At 47.0% G+C, this 19,411-nt stretch overlaps 1 protein-coding gene across 5 annotated transcripts in view; it reads left to right on the forward strand.

Moving 5' to 3' along the window:
* The window catches only part of SFMBT2 (Scm like with four mbt domains 2), a 213,111-nt gene that overhangs the window by 93,752 nt on the left and 99,948 nt on the right, over window positions 1-19,411 (forward strand). For all 5 annotated transcript variants that reach the window (XM_029955807.1, XM_029955804.1, XM_029955803.1 and 2 more), the window contains exons 5-7: window positions 8,885-8,973; window positions 10,633-10,879; window positions 18,916-19,013. In XM_029955807.1, coding sequence (XP_029811667.1) covers window positions 8,885-8,973; window positions 10,633-10,879; window positions 18,916-19,013 — 434 coding nt within the window. The remainder of the gene's footprint in view (window positions 1-8,884; window positions 8,974-10,632; window positions 10,880-18,915; window positions 19,014-19,411) is intronic.

The raw sequence follows: 19,411 nt of genomic DNA on the forward strand, positions 1-19,411 counted from the left end.
GTCCCTACTTCCTGTGACAGAGTTCGTGAAACACCTGCTTTACCCATTCATTACTGGTATCAGGTATGTTGTGGTAACACAGCGAGCGTGGACGGGCAGGTGGGGACTGTCATCGGGCAAATGAGTACAGACGTGTACTTGTACCTTGTGTCCAGACTGAACAGACGGACTCTGGGACTCCAGGAGGGAATACGGCTGATGCCGGGCGTTGGGGGGGCGGGTCACGAGGAAGTGATGATTGAGTTGAGTTTGCTGGGGACAGGACAGGGGGAGAGTGTTTCTGTGCTGACGGAGGAGGGCCTTGAGGCCAGTGGTGAGGCTCCTGGGAGGGAAGAGTGTAGAGAAAACCAGGGTGGAGGGTGAGGGAAGAGGGGGACAGGCAGGACGTTGCCTCGGGTTTGTGAGTTTGAAATTTATTCTAGGATTTAGTGACTGCATGAAATGATGCCCTGTCTTGTTTTAAAAGCCTTGTGTTCAGTATAATATTCAACATCAAGAGCTATGCGTATCTAACAAAGAATTAATATCTGATATAAAGAGCTCCTATAAATCAATATATATTTTTAGAAGATCAAAGCTTGATCTTATGGAAAACAGGTATGAGATGCCTTCCAGAAACCCATGGAAATTTGTGAAGCAGGCAGTGGGATCTGTGGTTCTAAGGCTCAGAAAAGAGGTCTGGGGACGCCTGGGTGGCTCCGTTGGTTACGTGACTGACTCCGGATTTCAGCTCAAGTCATGATCTTGCAGTTGGTAGGTTTGAGCCCAGCGTCGGGGTCTGAGGGCTCTGTGCTGACAGCTCTCTCCCTCTGCCCGTCTCCCTGCTCTGCTCTGTCTCTCTCAAAAAGAAATAAACTTTATAAAAAGAATAGAGGTCTGGTCTGCAGAGATGAATTTGGAGGTTGTTGGCTCCCCTGTGATTTAAGTCATGTGAGTGGATAAAATTGTCCATGGAAGGACCACCGAGGGAGAAGAACAGCCAGCCAGCCCAGGACCGGGTTCTAAGTAATCCTGACTCATTGGGAGTGAAAGGGGAGTGTGAGGCATGGCTGGCAAAGGAAGAAAGCGAGTCCAAGTGTAATGACTGACTTGGAAGGCCAGGGAGGACCTTGTTTAAGAGAGGATGCTGCCAGTCGTGCAGCTCAGTGGGTGGCTTGGTGGTGGTGGGGGAGGAAGTTGAATGGACGGGACAGTGAGTGAAGAGTTCGGTCTTCTTTGCTTACGTTTGGTTTGGGAGGGGAGCGGAGAAGTAGGGTATTGACTGGTTAGAAAGAGGTCAGCGGAGGTTTTTATAGGATGGGTCATTCTGGACCTTGTAGGTGATGGCTTGGCTCAGGCGTTTTCTTTATGGTTCAGGGCTGAGTCTTGGTGCTTGGGTTTCGGAGGGACGGGGACGTGGGGCAGTGGAGGAGGGATGGACCCGGGTGACAAGATCGGAAGTGGGTGGTTTTTAAGTAAGGAGAACAGACATGGCGGCGGTGGCGGTGGTGGTGGCTCCTTGAGTCAAGTGTCCCTTCCCTGTGCGTGTGGCCCCTGCCCCAGAGGGCACAGCCTGTCCTCAGGAGCTGCCAAAAACAGTCCTGTGCAATTCGCCCCATCCCCTCAACCATGCGTTCCTGCAAATAGATAAGCACTGAGGCGCTTGCCTTATTTAAGCAGCAAATAAAGTACCGTGAGAGCTTATTAGAACGCATTCATTTTCCAGTGAGCTGTGACTTGTGTCAATTGTAGGAATAATTTAACTACACAGGAAATGAAGTTGCAAAGCTGTTGCTTAAGCCGATGGTCGTGTCGATGGGAAGAGACCGGTTTGAATTCCGAGTTGTAGGATGATCTCACGGGTGCCTGGCTTCTTGTTTGGAAGTGCTTTCGTGCGTGACGCAAAGGACGGAGGGTCGGTTTGGATGTGGAGGACACGTGGCCGGGAGCTGTCACCCGCACAGCAGTGTCCACTGAAACACTCGGAGCCGTGTGCGAGGGCACTCGCAGTGACGGAGGCGCCCTGCGGCCCCTCCACTGGCCGTCTCCGCCAGCGCCTGCCTTTGTGCCTGACCTATCCTCTTGCGTTAAGACAGTTACTGGGGGGCGCCTGGGGGGCTCCGTCGTTGAGCGTCCGACTTCAGCTCAGGTCATGATCTCACGGTTTGTGTGTTCAAGCCCTGTATCGGGCTCTGTGTGCTGGCAGCTCGGAGCCTGAGCCTGCTTCGGATTCTGAGTCTCCCTCTCTTTCTGCTCCTCCCCCACTCATGCTCTGTCTCTCTCTCTCTCTTTCTCAAAAATAAATAAACTTTAAAAAAAGACTGTTACTGCAAAGTTTAACTAGAGAGATTGCATTTTGCCACTAGATAGCAGGTGATCAGTTTTATAACAATGTGAGGTAGCAGGAACAGAAGCTGAAAATGACCTGCGTTCCCATCATGGCTGCGTTAGGAATCCTTTTCCATGGGGCTGATTTTCTTCTCTGGTACCACTTTGTTGGTGTTTGAAGATGCGATCATTAGCATTAATTAGCATTAATATCCAATGTAAGGAGAGGCAATTAAGGGATTAGAAGGCTAAAAAGTATCTTCACACTCTGGAAGAAAAATTTATTCCAGTGATAATTGTTGAAATTAATAAAATATTAACTTGTGGTTTTTTTTTTACCCATGGTTGTCATTTTATATCCATGGTTGGATATACAGGCTTATTACAATTTAAATTTGGATTGTGAGAAATTTGTTAGGGTGTAGTTAAAACACCATTTTGAGGGGCGCCAGGATGGCTCAGTCAGCGGTACATCGAACTCTTGATTTTGGTTCAGGTCATGATTCCAGGGTCGTGGGATTGAGCCCCACACTTGGGATTCTCCTCTCTCTCTCTCTCTCTCTCTCTCTCCCTCTGCCCCTTCCTCGCTTCACTCCCTCTCTAGCTCAAAAAACCATAGACCCCATCATTTTGAGATATTTCATATACGTTCTTCTAGAAGAAAATGTAGTTTGTTATGTAAACATTCTAATGCATCGAGGACTGACGGACAGCGTTAGCACATAACATGCCCGTTTCCCAGGGCTGGAACTGTACCATCAGAGTCGAAACCGCCAGGAAGCTGTCTCTCAGTAAATGCTTACAGCTGCCCAGCCGTAGCTCCCGTGACGCCATGGATGACCCATCGTAAGCTAGTCTCACCACAGAGGGGCTCTCCTGCTCTCACCTCCAATATTGAGGAAAATTCTGAGCAATGTGTAGAATGTTAAGTAGCAAAGGCCTTTCTTCTTAAGAGTCTACGTAAATACTGACCACGTTTTTAATTTTTTTAATGTTCATATACTTTTGAGAGAGTGAGAGAACGAGCAGGGGAGGGGCAGAGAGAGAGGGAGAAAGAACCCGGGAGCAGGCTCTAGACCCTGAGCTGTCAGCACAGAGCTCAACACGGGGCTTGAACCCACGAACCCTGAGACCATGACCTGAGCTGAAGCCAGATGCTTAACTGGCTGCCTCACCCAGCCGCCCCAGTACTGACCAAGGTTTTAACGGTTATAATGGCCTAAATGTTCCATGTTTTAATTACATAGAATGTTCTGAAGGCTCCTACCTCTCATGGTTTTTATTTCAGCCTACATCATCATTCTCTTGTTGGTTTCTTCCAACAGCTCTTAGATTATGTCTTTGTGGAATCCTGGTCTTCAGAACAAAATAATGACATTCCATTTTGTAATTGTTCAACTCTATTTATACCACTGAAAGAACCCTAGAAGGTTGAACTGAAACCTTTCCTCCAACCCACAGATGTCGAGTCCTAAAGAGCGTGTGTGAGTGTGTGTGTGTAAAGATACTTTTTTGATATTTTTCACAGGTTATGTCTTCATCTAGGTTGTGTTTATCCCTGAAGACAGGAGTACTTGTATCTGCATGTTCGAAGTCCAGTAGGATCTAATGTGGCCCAGTTAGCACAGCAGGAGCTCATCAATCCTGTTGACCTTGGAGTCGTTTTCATCTCTTCTGTTTGTGAGAACAGGTTAATTTGAACCCTTTATGAAAAATTAATGGGGATTCTTCCCTTTGAAAACCTCCAAGGGTAAGAACGTTATAGTCTTCTATTCTTAACAGAAAGTGTAAGCGCTTCCATCTATAATTCAAGATGCGCTGTTGCGTCTTCCTTTCTTTCGTGAAGTCAGCGTTAAAGAATGGTTTCTGGAGAAGTCAAAGGCTGCCGCCTGACATCTTGGAAAAGCCCACTTCTGTTGCGAGCCCAGAGTTTCCGTGGATGGAGCACTCTTCTCTCTTCTTCCTCCAGAGACCCCATTAAAATGATAGTAAAGGAATAAAAAATGCATAAACCAACAACGGAAAGAATTGAAGAGAGACCAGTGCAGAAAGGAAATGTCAAAATGTTCCTAGTGGCTGGAAGGTTGATGAAAGCTTGGTGATGGCCAAAGCTGGCTAGGGGCTGCCACAGCCCTGGGCGGACTTGGGTGAGGGGCTCAGAGCCCCTGCAGTGCCACCAGGTGGGGCCGGAATGCCCAAGGTCTAATGGGGTGCCCACAGTCAGTCACTTCCAGGCTCTACGTCCCCCAGCCTAGTGGGACATGCAAGGCCTGGAGTCCATGTCTGCCTCCCAGGCTCATGTCTGAAGAAACAGAGGAATCGTCTGGGGGGAACCAGAGAGGTGGGTCTGGGGGGTTTGCTTCAACGACAGGAGCCACGTAACACCCGCTCTGAGGCAGAACCACCCGCTCTGGGACAGAGCGCACCTGCAGCATTTTCTGCGGTCTGCAGTGTCAGTGTGATGCATGACCAGGGCCACCGGACGCTCCGGGAGGGCCTCTGCTACTGAGAAGGGGGAAGAAAACGAAACAAGAGGACAGCCCCCGAATCAGAGGTGGCAGGGTCTACAGGAGGACAAAATGCTCTCATTACTGGAGCAAGAGGTTTTGAAAAAGGCGAAACAAAAACAAAACAAGAAAACCTCTGGAAGGAGGGAACAGTAAAGAGCAAGACAGCTGTTGCAGATTACAAATATGGCCGACGAAATCAATTCAAGGAAGCTGTGGTTGAACGTGAACTGAGGAAATTGCCAGAAAGAACAGAAAAACGCCTCTGTGTATTTAAACTCTAAGACAAAGGGATGTGACTTTCCTTTTACCCAGAGTACATTCGGGTGACCGTGGCCTTTGTGCTCCTGGTAGTGACTCGCTCACCTTCCTGAGGAGCGGAGAGGTATGACAGGAGCCTGTCTGCCTTCTCCGTGCGCCTGTGTGCTGAAGCTGGTGACGTGCATGGAAGGGTGAGGCGTGTGTACGTCTGACTTCCTCCCAGACTCAGTGCTTGGGATCTGTCTGAATGGGCAGCTTTGTTCCCACAAGCCGGTGTCCACCAAAGGCGGCTTTCTTAAGAAGTAAGGGATCGTTGGACTCTCTCTCTTTATATGTGCTGGGAGCCAACATTTGCGGTGTTTCCCCAGATCCCAGAAAAAAAAAATGATGGTAATCTGCCTTTTATTTGGAGCCTTTTTCAAAAAGTAATCTCTACACCCAATGTGGGGCTCGAACTCATGACCCAAGGATCAAAAGTCACATGTTCTACTGACTGAGTTGGCCAGATGCCCCTATTTGGAACTCTTTTTATGGACAGCTCTGTAATCCTCATAACGTCGTTGTGGGATTTGGGAGCAATCTCTAAATGTCTTCACAAAAGATGTCTGTGTGTATGTGTGCATGTGCGTGTGCATGTGTGTGTGTGTGTGTTTTCTTTTTCTGGAGCTCATGTTCATGATTGCTTCCTTCAGTGAGATGTGCTTCCTCCCCACAATGAGGTGTTAACATGAGGTGTAACTTGGATTCTTAAAAAAGCAACTTTGGGTAAAATATATGTATTGTATAGATACTAAGTTTATATATTAAAACAATAGAACTTCGAATACATGTTCATGAGAAGGTTGTAAAACGATGCTGATTTTAATCATTTGTTTCTTTCTGTAGAGTCCACATTTGATGTCATTGGGCATGGGGCTTGTTTTCTGAAATTTGAAATTTAATGTATATTTGATCAGAAGGAAAAGGTCATGACCATGGGGCAAGGAATTGGTTATTCCAGTTGAGAAAGATTGTTCTTACATCCACACTAGTTGATTTTGAGTCTTCGAAGAGAGATGTTCTGTAGTAAATGAAAACTTACAGTCTTAAAATTTCTAATTAGAAACTTATATGGACACATGGAAAAAACAGATCGATTTCTATTGCAGTGAATTCTAAGGAATGTCTGGGCCATTTTTATTGTACTAGAGTTTAACTGACTTGACATTTACTTAAAGTAAGTCTATTGACGGAGAATTGTAGCCTCGGTTTACTTAGTGTTTTTATACATGGCAGTATTTTCTGTAATAGATTTTCCATCTGAGCACTTGGAATTTTGAGAACTAAATGTTGACCATAATGGTTTTTCTTTGAAAAGTAACAATATTCCTGAGAACTGTTTCCTTTCCGCTTTTTAATAAAAGATTGTCATTGTGTCTTTACAGCTGAGATAACATTTTTCACGGAGAGTAATTTGTCCAGATATTCCGTGGCTTGCGCATAAAAGATGGCTTCAGAGCCTAGTGTAGAGACATTAATGGATCGTTCCAGGGCCTCTGCAATGGAGGGCTCACCAGGTGTAAATTTCAGAGCCATCTCTAATCTTCTCTGGCTGCAACTCAGCCCCCTTAAATTTCAGCATCGCATGGTGTCTTCATCAGGCGATGGTATATTTAAACAATTTTAACTTAAATGTTAACTTTAATTGTGTGCATGTCAGAACCAACCCTTAAATGAAAAAAGAAACTGAACTTCCTTCTCATAGTGGATATGGACGTAAATTCTGTCAAGTACAGGACTCTTTTTCACTCAACTACGCTGATTGTCATTCTTTCATAAGGAATTATGAAATACATCTTTACTGCGTGCAGTTGTATATGGTCCTAATCTTGAAACGTTTGTTCAGATGGCCATTTGCGTATTATCTCTTATTGTGCCTACAAGTTAGGTTACCGACCCCTCCATAGGCAAATGCTTTGAGAATCACGGGATCTCACGGAAAGTTTCCTAGTAAGATGGGCATCTGCATGCTTGAGTTTAAGCGGACTCTGACCTGCCACCCGGGCACCCTGATCATTGCACCTTCTAATGATGGAGAAGAACACAGTAACTCTTTCTGCACCACATGGATGCATTTCTTTATGAATGTGTGTGTGTAAAATAAGGAAGACAGTGTTTCATGTGAGAAAAACGTCTAGTAGTAAAAGCGGATGAAGGAGTGAGTTGCTGGTGGTTAGGCAGGGCCAGGGTCAGGACATTGTATGGCCACAAGCTGACTTTTTAGCCTTGTCCAGATCCAGTTTATTTTGCCTGCATTATCCACCTTGATAATCATGACTGGGCGCAGGTGAGGATCTTGACTGAGACACAGGTTAGAGACTGAAGTGACAGGTGCTCCATTGTCCCCCACCTGCTGGCAGCTGTGCAGAGCATTTCATAGTTTCGATCTGGAATTGTTGGGACGAACAGTGCGTATCTGGTGAGAGGGTGTAGTAATTTCATATGTACTTATAACAGCACAAGAGCTGGTATTTATTAGTTGCCTGGTACGTGCCTGGTGGGGTTATATTTTATTGACTTATGAATCTCCTTCACTCCTCATCACATCCCATGAGCAGAAATGTTAGCACCGTTATACAGATGAGGAAGGAGTAAGAGATAAATTGGGTAAATTACTCAAAGTTACAGCCAGCGATGGCAGAGCCCACCATGGAGTCCAGATCCCACCTCGTGCCTCGACTCACCTTTTCCCTGCACAGCACTGTGTCCTCGTCACCTTCTGTGATGAGTCTTCCGTTGGGTTTGAACAAGAAACGGTGGCCTCATGCCTTTGCAGAACACAGACCACTCAAAAAGCTAAGTAGCGGATGTGTCGTAGGAAGAGCTCCTGGGCCGGCTGGCTCTCCACGTGCTCCCCAGAGTGGGTGCATGGGGACCCGAGGCTTGCTGCCCCTCTGTTGCTGAGTTTGCAAATCCTATGATGCCCCGGGAAGGTCCAGGGCTCTCCTGGGTGTGGATGTGACCTGGTGAAGCCTTCGGACATCTGTAATTTGGGAGACATGTCAGGAGTTACCTGCTTCTCAAGTCTCAGGCTCTAAGCCCTTGGAGATCGTTGGCCTCCAGCGTCTGCCATTCCTTCATTCAAAGATGTCTTCACTGTGCCCTTCCGTGTTCTCAGTGTGGTCCCCGCTGCTTGAGACACGTCACTTTGGTAAAGACCTGCACTAGCTTCTCCTTGGGCTTCTCTGCCATCAGCATCTTTTGTTTCCTTTCAAGCCTTTATGCGATTTTCAGATTCATTTTATACAGGGACTTCCTGTTTGTTCAGTGTGTGTGCTGGTTTTCCGGGCGGCCGCTGGGCGCAGGTCGCCAGTGTCCATGCCCGGATGGGACGCAGCCTTCCTCCACATCTCCTCCCTGTGCCTCCCCAGATCCCCTCTTCCTCTTCTGTAAAAACCTTCCATGTCATTCAGAGCATGCTGCCGTTTTCCACCTGACTCTTCTGCCCCACTGGAGCTCTTTCTTCTCGGAACTTCCCGAATTTTGTGCTTGACGGTATCTTCGTTTTGCCCACAGAAGTTTTTGAATAGATGCTGAGACAATAGGGCCCCGTATTCTTTTCACCAGCAAAAAACCGAGGCACGCAGAAGGCGTGAAGTCACCCGCTGTTGGCAGATCTCTTGTCTCCATTTTAGAACTGAAGCCTGGTGCTAAATTCAAGAAAGTGTCAAAAACAACCCGAATGTACAGGGATGCGCTGGATTTTACGCTTCGCGGACACTCCCCTGCTGTGTTGAAGTGTGTTTTGTTTTCTTCTTTTGTCTTGCCAGCAATCAAAGAGAAGTACACAGACTGGACTGAGTTCCTCATTCGGGATCTGACTGGCTCCCGGACGGCACCCGCCAGCCTCCTGGAAGGTGTATGTATTACTGTTACTCAGCTATTCTGTGTCTGAAGCATCACGTCACATGAGCGCCTTTGCATATATCCTTCGGCAGGTGCATGCATGTGTGTAGCCATCTCTGCCCAAATGGCCTCACTTCCTGTTTGTTTCATGAATTGCTTCGGTTAATCTTAGGCACTCAAGACTGTTCACCTGTGCCACAGTCAACAAGTGGAGAATTTGCTCCACATCCTTCGGTGACAATATTAGGATGTCTTTCCACTATCCTATACACTAAAGCCTCCATCCTATATTAGTGAAAATAAGGAAAGTCCTGTAGAATAACTGGCCTTATGGAGGTGACCAGGAAGCATACACGTCTCTCGTGCAGTCTTGGGGTATCCTGATCAGTGGTTCCGTTAACTGCTCCATCAGGATGCAAAACCTTATGAGAATAACGCACAGGTGTTACAGAATCATTGAGTGAGCTTCCCCTTAGGAAAACAAGAGAATTGGCTGATCATATTTCAACATGGTTAAGGTATTTTTAAGGTACTGAAAAAAAATGGTTTAATCTGCAATCCTGATGGTTCCTTTGACAAAAATTTCGTGCTAAGGCATTTAAATATTTACCATCTATAACGGAATAGAAGGATCAGTGGGCTGTCAAAAGTAATTATTGGGTTACCAAATATGTGTGAAAAATGCCCCCCCAACAAACGGGAACCACATAGTAAAAAGCAAGGAATACGGTGTGGGTTTTTGACGCCATCATTACTCTCTCAATGTTAACTGTAAATTTCCCTGCTCTCGTAAATGACATTGACTTTTGGAGCACTGCTGTCTAATATATAGTTACTGGTTTTGTTCTGTGAAGATTTTGCCTGATGTATTTGCTTATCTTAATGGCTCTCAATTTAATTGTTTGGTTAACAAATCAAAATGATGGTTCTTCACCCTTTCATAAGGACAAATAGTTTTTCTCTGTTCATTGTTGTTGTTTTTTTTTTTAACGTATTTGCCCACAAGGCTGACCAAACAAACACACTTTTCATGTGCTAATTGATGTTGAGAGGGTTGTTTAGATGGGGCAGTAATTCTATATGGTCTCTAAAGTAACTATCGGGTCAAGGGTAGCAAGAACTTTACGTTAATTGGCGAATGTAGCCGATCATGAAATGTGTAATAAACATGCCATCTACACATACTCACTCAAGTATGAGAACATCTTCATCATTTGAGTGGTAACTCTTTGAACATAAATGTCTATTGAGTCACAGTATAACGTGAGCCCCATAGCGGGTATATCTGTCTGTGGGAAAAGTAGACATTTTGCTACCACATATTTTCTAGCTCGAGGCAAATTTGGTGCAAGTCTCTTTAAGAGCATGCTTCTTTCTAACAAACCCAGTTTTAGCTGGGAAGGGTGATTTGTTTGGTGAGAACTGAGCGCAAACTGTTATGTTCCATTTACGTGTGAGTCTCGTTGGGCAGAGGGCTGGGTGGAATGGACGCGTGTGTGGAGGGATGTGTGCAGGGGTGGGGCCGTGGGTGCTGGGGGCGGAGGGAGACACCAGACTGTTTGCCAGTAGCTTGGATGATGGTGTGAGAAAATATTATCTTCTGCTGTCATCTGTTTCCATGAGAACGTTAAAATAAAGTTTAAAATAAGGAGTTTTGCTTCTGTTTAAACAGCCTCTGCGAGGGAAAGGCCCTATAGACCTCATTACAGTTGATTCCTTAATAGAACTTCAGGATTCTCAGAACCCTTTTCAGTACTGGATAGTTAGTGTGATTGAAAATGTTGGAGGAAGATTACGCCTTCGCTATGTGGGATTGGAGGACACTGAATCCTATGACCAGTGGTTGTTTTACTTGGATTACAGACTTCGACCAGTTGGTTGGTGTCAAGAGAATAAATACAGAATGGACCCACCTTCAGGTAAGCTCCGGGGCTTGGCTGCTGTGATGTATTTTGGAAAAAGGTGTGATACTTACCTGGCTGGATGTGTCTCTGGAGAGTTTGTTTAGTTCTGTGGTATCTCTTACATACGTGTAAGTGAATATTGAGCCTTTTAACTTCAGGATGCCTTGTATAGAGGATAGAACTCAAGACCTCAGGTAATAATGTTCTAAAAGGAGAAAGCAGTGGAGGCTGTGGTCAAGTTAATCTAGTTCCTTTGGAATTCCTGGTTCACAGGTGAAAGACACCGTGGATTGGGGCTTGGTCATATTCTCTCATTTGCTTTAGGAATGTTGATGGTCTTGGAAGTAGTTTCCCAAATCTCTATCTGTCCATACATCCTCCATCCATTCATCCGCCTGCCTACCCACTCATCCACTCACCCTCTCATCCATTCATTTATTCATTTATCTCTGTTCATCCATACCTTGCCTCATCCACATCCCTCCCACCATCGGTCCATCTACCTGTCCATCCACTCACCTACCTGTCCATCCACTCACCCATCTGTTCACCCTCCCAACCTCCGACTCATTTCCCATCCATCCACCCATCCATCCGTCCATCCATCCATCCATCCACCCATCCATCTATCCATCTGAATATCTAAACCAAATGCTTATCATTATATAATCTATCCTGACCTGGAAATGGCAAAGAGAAAATCGTCATATGTTTTTTCCCAGCACATCATGGGTATTAATTAGCTTCAAAGGCACTGTCAAATGACTTTCCACAGACATAATTGGATAGAACAGTGCATTATTCTTCCTGACATACCTAACTGGGTGAAAATCTCACTGTTCACAAACTAACCATTCTGGAATGTTTACTATGTGCCAGGTGATTTTACCTCTGCTGTGCTGTTTGTTTTGATTACAAACAAAGTGCTGCATGTTTGGTGTGAATATTTCCATTTCCAGCAGAGAAAGTCTGAGACTGAGATTAAGCTACTTGTCCAAGGTCACCTAGCTTGGAAGGGCGATGTGCTGCCCAGGCCCCTACCCCCCATTTCTTCCTGTGTCCCTTGCTTGCCCATACTGGCCTTACCAATTTTTTAAATGGGTATCCTCAGAACAAAAAAATGTTGGATCCTTATGGAATTAAAGATGGCAAATTAGAAATATTAGTGTCTTCCAGAAATTGCTGTTTTTCATCCAAGTCCATTTCACCAGGTATATTGGGAGCAAGGAACTAAATCTTTTATTAAAATTGCCAGAGATCTTTTTTCGATGCCAGTGCTCATCCTGAGTACGTGAAGCCAAAGAGTTAATGTCTCTCCTTTCTGTCATCCAAGGGCTTTAATTGGGGAGAAAAATAAAGAAGTCCTAGATTCTGTATGTCGTGTATTTGCATTTATGTTGAGTTTGACAGGCATATAGACACATAACATAGTATTTTATTAGTATTCTTGTTGTCAACGTTTTGAGAAGCAGCCAAGAAATCCAGTTATATATTGAGTAATTTTGGACTCCATGCTGACAGACAAAGGGGCTGTCAGTGTTGAGACAAGATCTAAGCTCACATTTGCCTTGGGATTCATAACCTGGCAGGAGAAATTTACTTTGTGTGGGAAGTTGGGTGTGTAAATCTTAGCTTCGTGTCTAATTGCTTTATAAATTTTAGGAGATCCCTATATTTGCCAGTGTGAACATTTGTAGCAAGGCAAAGGATCGTTCCTTAGGTTCTGTGCAGTGCTCCTTGGCCGTGAAGTCTGGGGACTCATACTCAAAGCAAGAATAATGAAAAGTGTCACCACAGAAACTTAGGAAATAGTTGCAGAGGAGCGCTCTCTCTCTCTCTCTCCTCCCCCCCTCAGATACTTTAATGTCTTTATAAGATAAGAATAAATTTTGTTTATTGGTCTTAGTAAATTTCTGGACACGAGTTGTCCATTCCACGCAAGAGTTCATGGGTGTCCTTAAAAAACTTGGAGAAGGAATTCATCGTTAAGAAGCTATTTTCTCACCAATTAAATTGTTGGCAAGAGAGGTTGTGTGTGGGGAGAGGAGAATAAGAGGCAAAAGGACACTCCAAGTGTGACTTTTTGTTCTTCAGATGCAGTGGTTTACAGGATGGAATCTGGGTTCCGTTGCCTCATTAGGCAGAACAACACGTGAGGTGGCGATTATTTTATTATCCGTGTTTTATTATTTTTTAAAGTTTTTACTTAAATTCCAGTTAGTTAGCAACAGTGTAGTAGTAGCTTCAGGTGTACAGTTGGTGATTCAACATTCCTTATGTTGCCCGGTGCTCCTCACGGCAGGTGCGCTCCTCACCCCATCACCTGTTCCATCCGCCCCCCACCCGCCTCCCCTCTGGTGACCATCAGTTTGTTCTCTAGACTTAACAGTCTGTTCATTGGTTTCCCTCTCTCTCTCTCTCTCTCTCTCTCTCTCTCTCTCTCTCTCTCTCTCTTTCCCCCACCCCCTTCGCTGATTTGTTTTGTATCTTAAATTCCATATTTGACTGAGATCGTGCGGTATTTGTCTTCTTCTGACTGGCTTATTTCACTTACATCATACTCTCTAGCTCCATGTTGTTGCAGATGGCAAGATTTCATTCCTTTTTATGGCTGAGTGATAGCCCATTGTGTGTATATACACCACATCTTCTTTATCCATTTGCCCGTTGATGGACACTCGGGCTGCCTCCCTCGGGCTGTTGTAGATAATGCCACGTTAAACCTAGGGCCCCGTGTTTTACACATGCGTGCCGAACCCAGTACTTTGGGTTCGTGTAAATTGATTTCAAGACCCAGACTGACTTAAAACTTACATAGCAGTGCTCTTTCCTTAACGGAAATATAGGTGGGAATAAAATCTCAGACTTGCATAAAAATATTAGCTATTGTGCTTATTCCCTAACACCCTTAGCTAGAAGCAAAGTGTGGAGTGTTCAGTGGTGGGAGGGGGATTTGGAGGTGTGGGGCGGAGGGGAGAGGAGAGATGCCAAGGCTGCCCTGGGAGGAAGCCCCAGGGACCTCCGCCCTCCATGCCTGCCTGGCTGTGTCCCCACTAACGCCACCATCACTAACCCCAAACATAGCTCGTCCTTCAGCTTTACTTATTCTTTCTGCTTGTTAAAGGCATGAGATTTTTCCACCTTTCAGTGCAAGGTAGAAATAAAGAACAGACAGTGGCTAGATGGTTTTCAAAAACTCTAGGAAAAGGGGCTGCTTGTGCACCGTCCGGCAGAGGGAACGCTACGGTCACTGCCCATTTCCATCTCTGGCTGGAACTGGAGGAAAAAAGTCGGGGCGGGGAGGACAGAGAGAGGGGACAGAGGCACCCGTGTCATACCCAGGGCCGTCCGGGGGCTTGTGGGTGCCGACGGAGCAGGTCGAATCCAGGTCTGGTGAAGACTGGGCGAGGGAGCGGAAAAGGGTGAGATGCCAGGTGACCGAGGACGAGGGCAGCCACTCCCTGAAATCTTTGGTGGTGCAGGCCGTATCAGGAGGGGACCGGGGGTCCTGGTGGCCGGAACCTTCCTTCTGTGCTGAGTGGGAGGCAGTCTGCCATCAGGCCCGCACCCTTTCTCCGGCCACGCAGCCCTGACACTGTGCTCCTTGCGTGGTCCCCCACACCTCAGCGTCCCCCGGGTTCCAGGGGGGGCCCGTCCTCGGGGTGCCATTCTTCCAGGTGTGGCCCTGGCTGTCCCCTCGCTTTGTTCTGACAGTCCTGTTGTGAGAGGATTTCAGTGACACCCTAACCGGACACTTGCGTCTGAATCTCTGCGGTGTCCCCTGGTGTCCCCGGAGCCTGGGACGGTGCCTGGCACCTTGTGGGTGCTCAGTGAGTCGTCATCCAGTGAACTGACTGAATAAGAAGGGGGGCGTGTCTTAGGGAGCGAGGGAGCCAGCCAAGTCCACCTTCCAGGAGCCAAATAATTGTTGGGGATTTGGAAGCCATTCTGGGGGGGAGACTTAGAGTGAAGACACCCTCAAAATGGCAAGGGCTGTGCTGCCCTCTTTGCCCCTATGGAGCGAGGGAAGCTTTTGAAAACAGGGTCAGGTCAAGCAGAGATGCTCTTCGTTGATGCGCTCTGTTGTTGAGCACCCGACATGGCCCCAAGACCTTCTCCATGTGCGGGAACATGGTCTGTGGGGTGATTTTTGTTTGTCTAGAAGAGTTCACATGTGGCTCGAGCGCGAGGAGGCTGGAAGAGTTGGAAGAACGTGGACTTGGAGCCAGGGCCTGAGTTAGCTGCACTCCGTCCCTCGCTACAGAGCCCCGGGCAGCCCTCTGCTTTCCTCCTCTGTCCAGTGGGGGCAAAGGTGCATTTCCTGTGTTGCGGAGTGTTAACAAGATAAGGAGAGTGTTGGGCGTTTTCTAGGTATTCAGTCTGTGATCAGGGTTTTATGGTTCTGGTTGGTTTTCTGGGAAATTGGAGAAGGTCCTTGAGGCCAGGGGTCGCTTGGAGGCCCCCGCCTGCTTTCATGTTTCTGGATGTTCAGAGCACAAGGGAGAGTCTTATGTGCTGTTGCAGAAACTAAGGACAAGAAACTTTCCGAGGGCTTTTGCATCTCTCTCTCTCTCTCTCTCTCTCTCTCTCTCTCTCTCTCTCTCTCTCTCTCTCAATATTTTTCTGTTTTTTTGTCTTATTTTGTTTTGCCTTCACAATCTTAATGGCAACCGTTTTTTTCTTTCTCTTCCTTAGTTAGGAGGTTTCTGAACTATTCTTAGTCCAAAGACAGTTGTCACTTTCTGTATTAGTTTGCTCAGGTGGCCATACAATATGAGTGGGGAGCTTAAATGGCACATAAGATCTTCTCATGATTTCGGAGGATGCAAGTCCAAGATGTGGGTGTTGGTAGGGTTGAGTTCTGGGGAGAGCCCCTTTCCTCATCTGTGGATTCTCTCTTCTTTACGTGCACATGGAAAGAGAGAGAGACAGAGTCGCAGGCTAATCCCATCATGGGGACCCCACCGTCATGACCTCATCTAACCCCATTACCTCCTAAAGGCTCCACCTCCAAACACCATCCCATGGAGTTTAGAGCTTCAACATACTAATTTTGGGGCGACGCCAACGTTCAGTCTGTAGGCTTCCCAGAGTCCATAAACAAGCATAGACCAGCCTTTGCTCACGGGTGAGACAAGGAAGGCGTGGAGGTTGCAGGGAGCATGAAAAGGGGGTTCGCCTCCCTAGGCTTTCCTTTAGTCGGAGGCTGCAAGCTGGGGATCTTCTGCTCCCCTCCTGTTTTCTCACCTTGCAAGAGAGTCCACTTGCTCAGAGTCCACATCGGCTTCTAGTTAAAGATGGGTCAGGCCAGATTTTAATTGCTTATTACTTCCCTGCAAACAGAAATCGACACGATACACTCTATTAAATTATCTGCAACACAATCATTTTAAGAAAATGGTTTATGTCCTTTTAATGGTGCTATTTATTGTCCATAAACCTGCCAGCGTAACCAAGCGCCTCTGTCCTAATGAAACACACACACAGAGGATTGTTCTCTGTTTATTGAAACCATTAGGTGTTTAGCTTTTGCAGGTGGTTGAGCATTCTGGAAACAACTGCATTTGATTTTCACCTTTTAAGAGACGTGTGCCCTGCCATGGGGTTCAATTCCATATTAGGGCCTAATCTCCTCAGAAAGAAGACTGAGACTCCCAAGGTTGTAGGACAGAGACACAAGTCGCACGGAACCTGGGTCTCTTCGTCCATTCGGGCTGCTCTAGGAGAATGAACACCACAGACTGGGCATTTATTTGTCCCAGTTCTGGCAGCTGCCGGTCTGAGAATCGGGCGCCCCCAGGTTTGGCGTCTACTTCCTGGGTCACAGGCAGCTGTCCTCTTGCGGCGTCCTCACGTGGTGGGAGCGGCCAGGGGGCTCTCTGGAGTCTCTCTGATAAGGGCACAAATTCCATTCATGGGGGGGACCCCCTTGTGACCTCCCCAAGGCCCCACCTCCTAACCGTCACTCTGGGAGGAGGATGCCAACACGACTTTGGTGAGGACACCAGCATTGAAAGCGTAGCGTCATCGGGCTTCTGTTTGGTGGGAGAGAGATTACATCTAGAAGACTGAGGGCTCTGCCCTTGGAGGGGGCGTGGTGGGCGTGGTGGGCGTGGTGGGCGTGGTGGCGCCCCGCCAGTCCGTGTGGCCGCCTGCCCGTGCAGCGAAGGGCGGTAGGGCATCCCTGCTGGGGTCTGTACACCCCCTTGCTCCGTGCTGGCAGTCCGGGTCCAGCCCTGGCGGGTGGGGCTTTTGCTCTGGTCTTGCCTAGTTGTTGTGACCCACTCTTCTCTTCCCCTCCTGTCTGTCTCTGGGGCTCCCCAGCCTGGGGGGGGTGGTCAGGCACCAACACGGTGGACCTTCTCTGGCCTTTTCTCACCTTGTGTGTCTTGTCTTTGACAATCACTGTCCTTTTTCATGACTTGGCTCTCTTTTTATGACCATGCCGGGGTTGGACTCTCTGCTGACCAGCTTCCAGATCCCCGAGATGGTGAATTTTTCCTGCCTTAACCAGGAAATCAAGGCTCTTGAGTGTCCTTTCCCTCCTGAGGGTCTTGAGCTGCTGCACTTGGTGTCTTCTGGCTCAGCTTCCTTGAGCCGTTGCCTCCCTCCCACCGAGGCGTTGCTGCAGTGCCCTGAGCTGAACTGCTGGTGTTTCAGGGGAGCCCCCTCCTCCCCACGGGGCAATGGACAAGGCTGTGAGCTGGTCCTTCCTTTGTGGGACCCTGTGACCAGCGACTTCTCCCTCAGTACCCCCTCCTTGCCTGTGGATGTTGGAGGGACCGTTCGTTCATTTTCTGGGAGCCCACTGGGTCCCTCCCAAATACGTCAGATATTGTGAAGAAGAACCACTTTCTATTTGTGTTCTGATATAGAAATGCCAAATTGGGGGGGGGGGAAATTCCCCTGACATAGAAGAGTGTAAATAGAATGTTAGGAAGGATTGTACACAGTACACACAGTGGAGCCTGTCTGGTCACTAATAACCCTTCACGTGACTTTGCGTCACTGACAATGAGCCACAGTGGGCTGACCATGGATAACTTGACTGCTTCTGGCAGCATCTTGCCCCTCTCATAAGACTCGATAAATTGCCAAAACACAGGAGCTCAGGCTCAAGGTGAGGTCAGAAGCTGTGGGTGTCGAAATATATGGCTGTGTGCTGAAAAGTAGACACGCAAGAAATTAAAAATATAGCCCCAAAGGTTTAATGTTGCCTTTTAACTGTGCTTAAATTCATATTCATGCCCTAACTGTCTGTCTGAGTAGCCTGGGTTGATATAGGGACGGTATAAACATATCTCCTTCAAGTGAGTGCTTCTGCAAATCCTATTTTGATAAGGTCTTAAATCCGTGGAGATCAGATCATAAAATTCCTCTGCAGCTTCAGCAATTGGTGAAAACAGAGCTCGACAAATTTTTTTCTCTCCGTTTTGCATTCAGCCAGAGTAACCTCCATTCGTAAATCCCTCGGTATCCCGCCCCCACCCCCTGGGGGAAAAATATGGGCAACATGCGGTGTGTTAGCAACGTTTCAAGTGTAAATATGAAACTTGGTTGGTAAATTTAATTTACCTTTTAATAATTTTCTGGCTCACATGGGCTATTTTTAGCATAAGGAGCGCTTAAAGATTTAGTGAAAAATGTGCTGTAATAACTGAAAATGCCAGAGAAGCATCGTATCTGGTTTAGGAATGTATCCGATCCTAAGTTCTTCATCAGTGGATATGACTTCCCAGGTGATACATGGGATTTGGGGCACAAATGATTGACGATGATGCTGATGTGACTCATGCCATTGAATCGCTCACGGAATGCACATGCATGTTCCCTGAAGGGCCCTATAAGGTTTATTCTTCATTTCTGATAGCAGAGTCTCATGTTGCTCTTTAACGCCAGAAAATTCCCTTAGCAGGTGGCCTTTTCTGGGAGCAGGGTGTGAATTCTCACGGTTGCTGGGTGTACCAGTGACTCTGGAAACCTGGGAAGTAAGAACCACCCAGTAGACTATGTGAGTCCTTACACGCTTCTGTGGTTTGCTGTTGATACAGAAATCTATCCTTTGAAGATGGCCTCTGAGTGGAGGTGTGTTCTGGAAAAATCCGTTATTGATGCCGGAAAGTCTCCTCTGCCGATGGAAGTGTTTAAGGTAAGAAGACGTCGGTCCATAGTGACCGGTTTATTCTTTCTAAAGCCACACAAGTTCCGGAGGGAAAGGTTTCTTAACGTCAAATCGCTCACCGCCGTGGAGAAAGCCAGTCTTGCAAAGCTCAGCCGCTTTCCATGTGAAATGTTCACAATGTGTATCTGCGCGCTTTGGCTTTGCTTTGTGGTCTCCGCAAATTCTCGTCTTACGTAATCCTCTTGGGAATTCTGTGGCTTCGCTGGTTTTCTCCACAACGGGTTATGTTAGGGTCACAACACCTCCTTCGCCCTTTATGGAAGGAACCGAAGAGTGCGTGGCCAGCCTAGTTTGCATATTTGCATGATGCTCCTTGATGGTTCAGTTTTCCGGATGCCCCAAGAAATCTGTTGGGCGCCAGGCCT

Source organism: Suricata suricatta, chromosome 10 (assembly GCF_006229205.1).
Source record: "Suricata suricatta isolate VVHF042 chromosome 10, meerkat_22Aug2017_6uvM2_HiC, whole genome shotgun sequence".
NCBI classification, from domain to species: Eukaryota; Metazoa; Chordata; class Mammalia; order Carnivora; family Herpestidae; genus Suricata; species Suricata suricatta.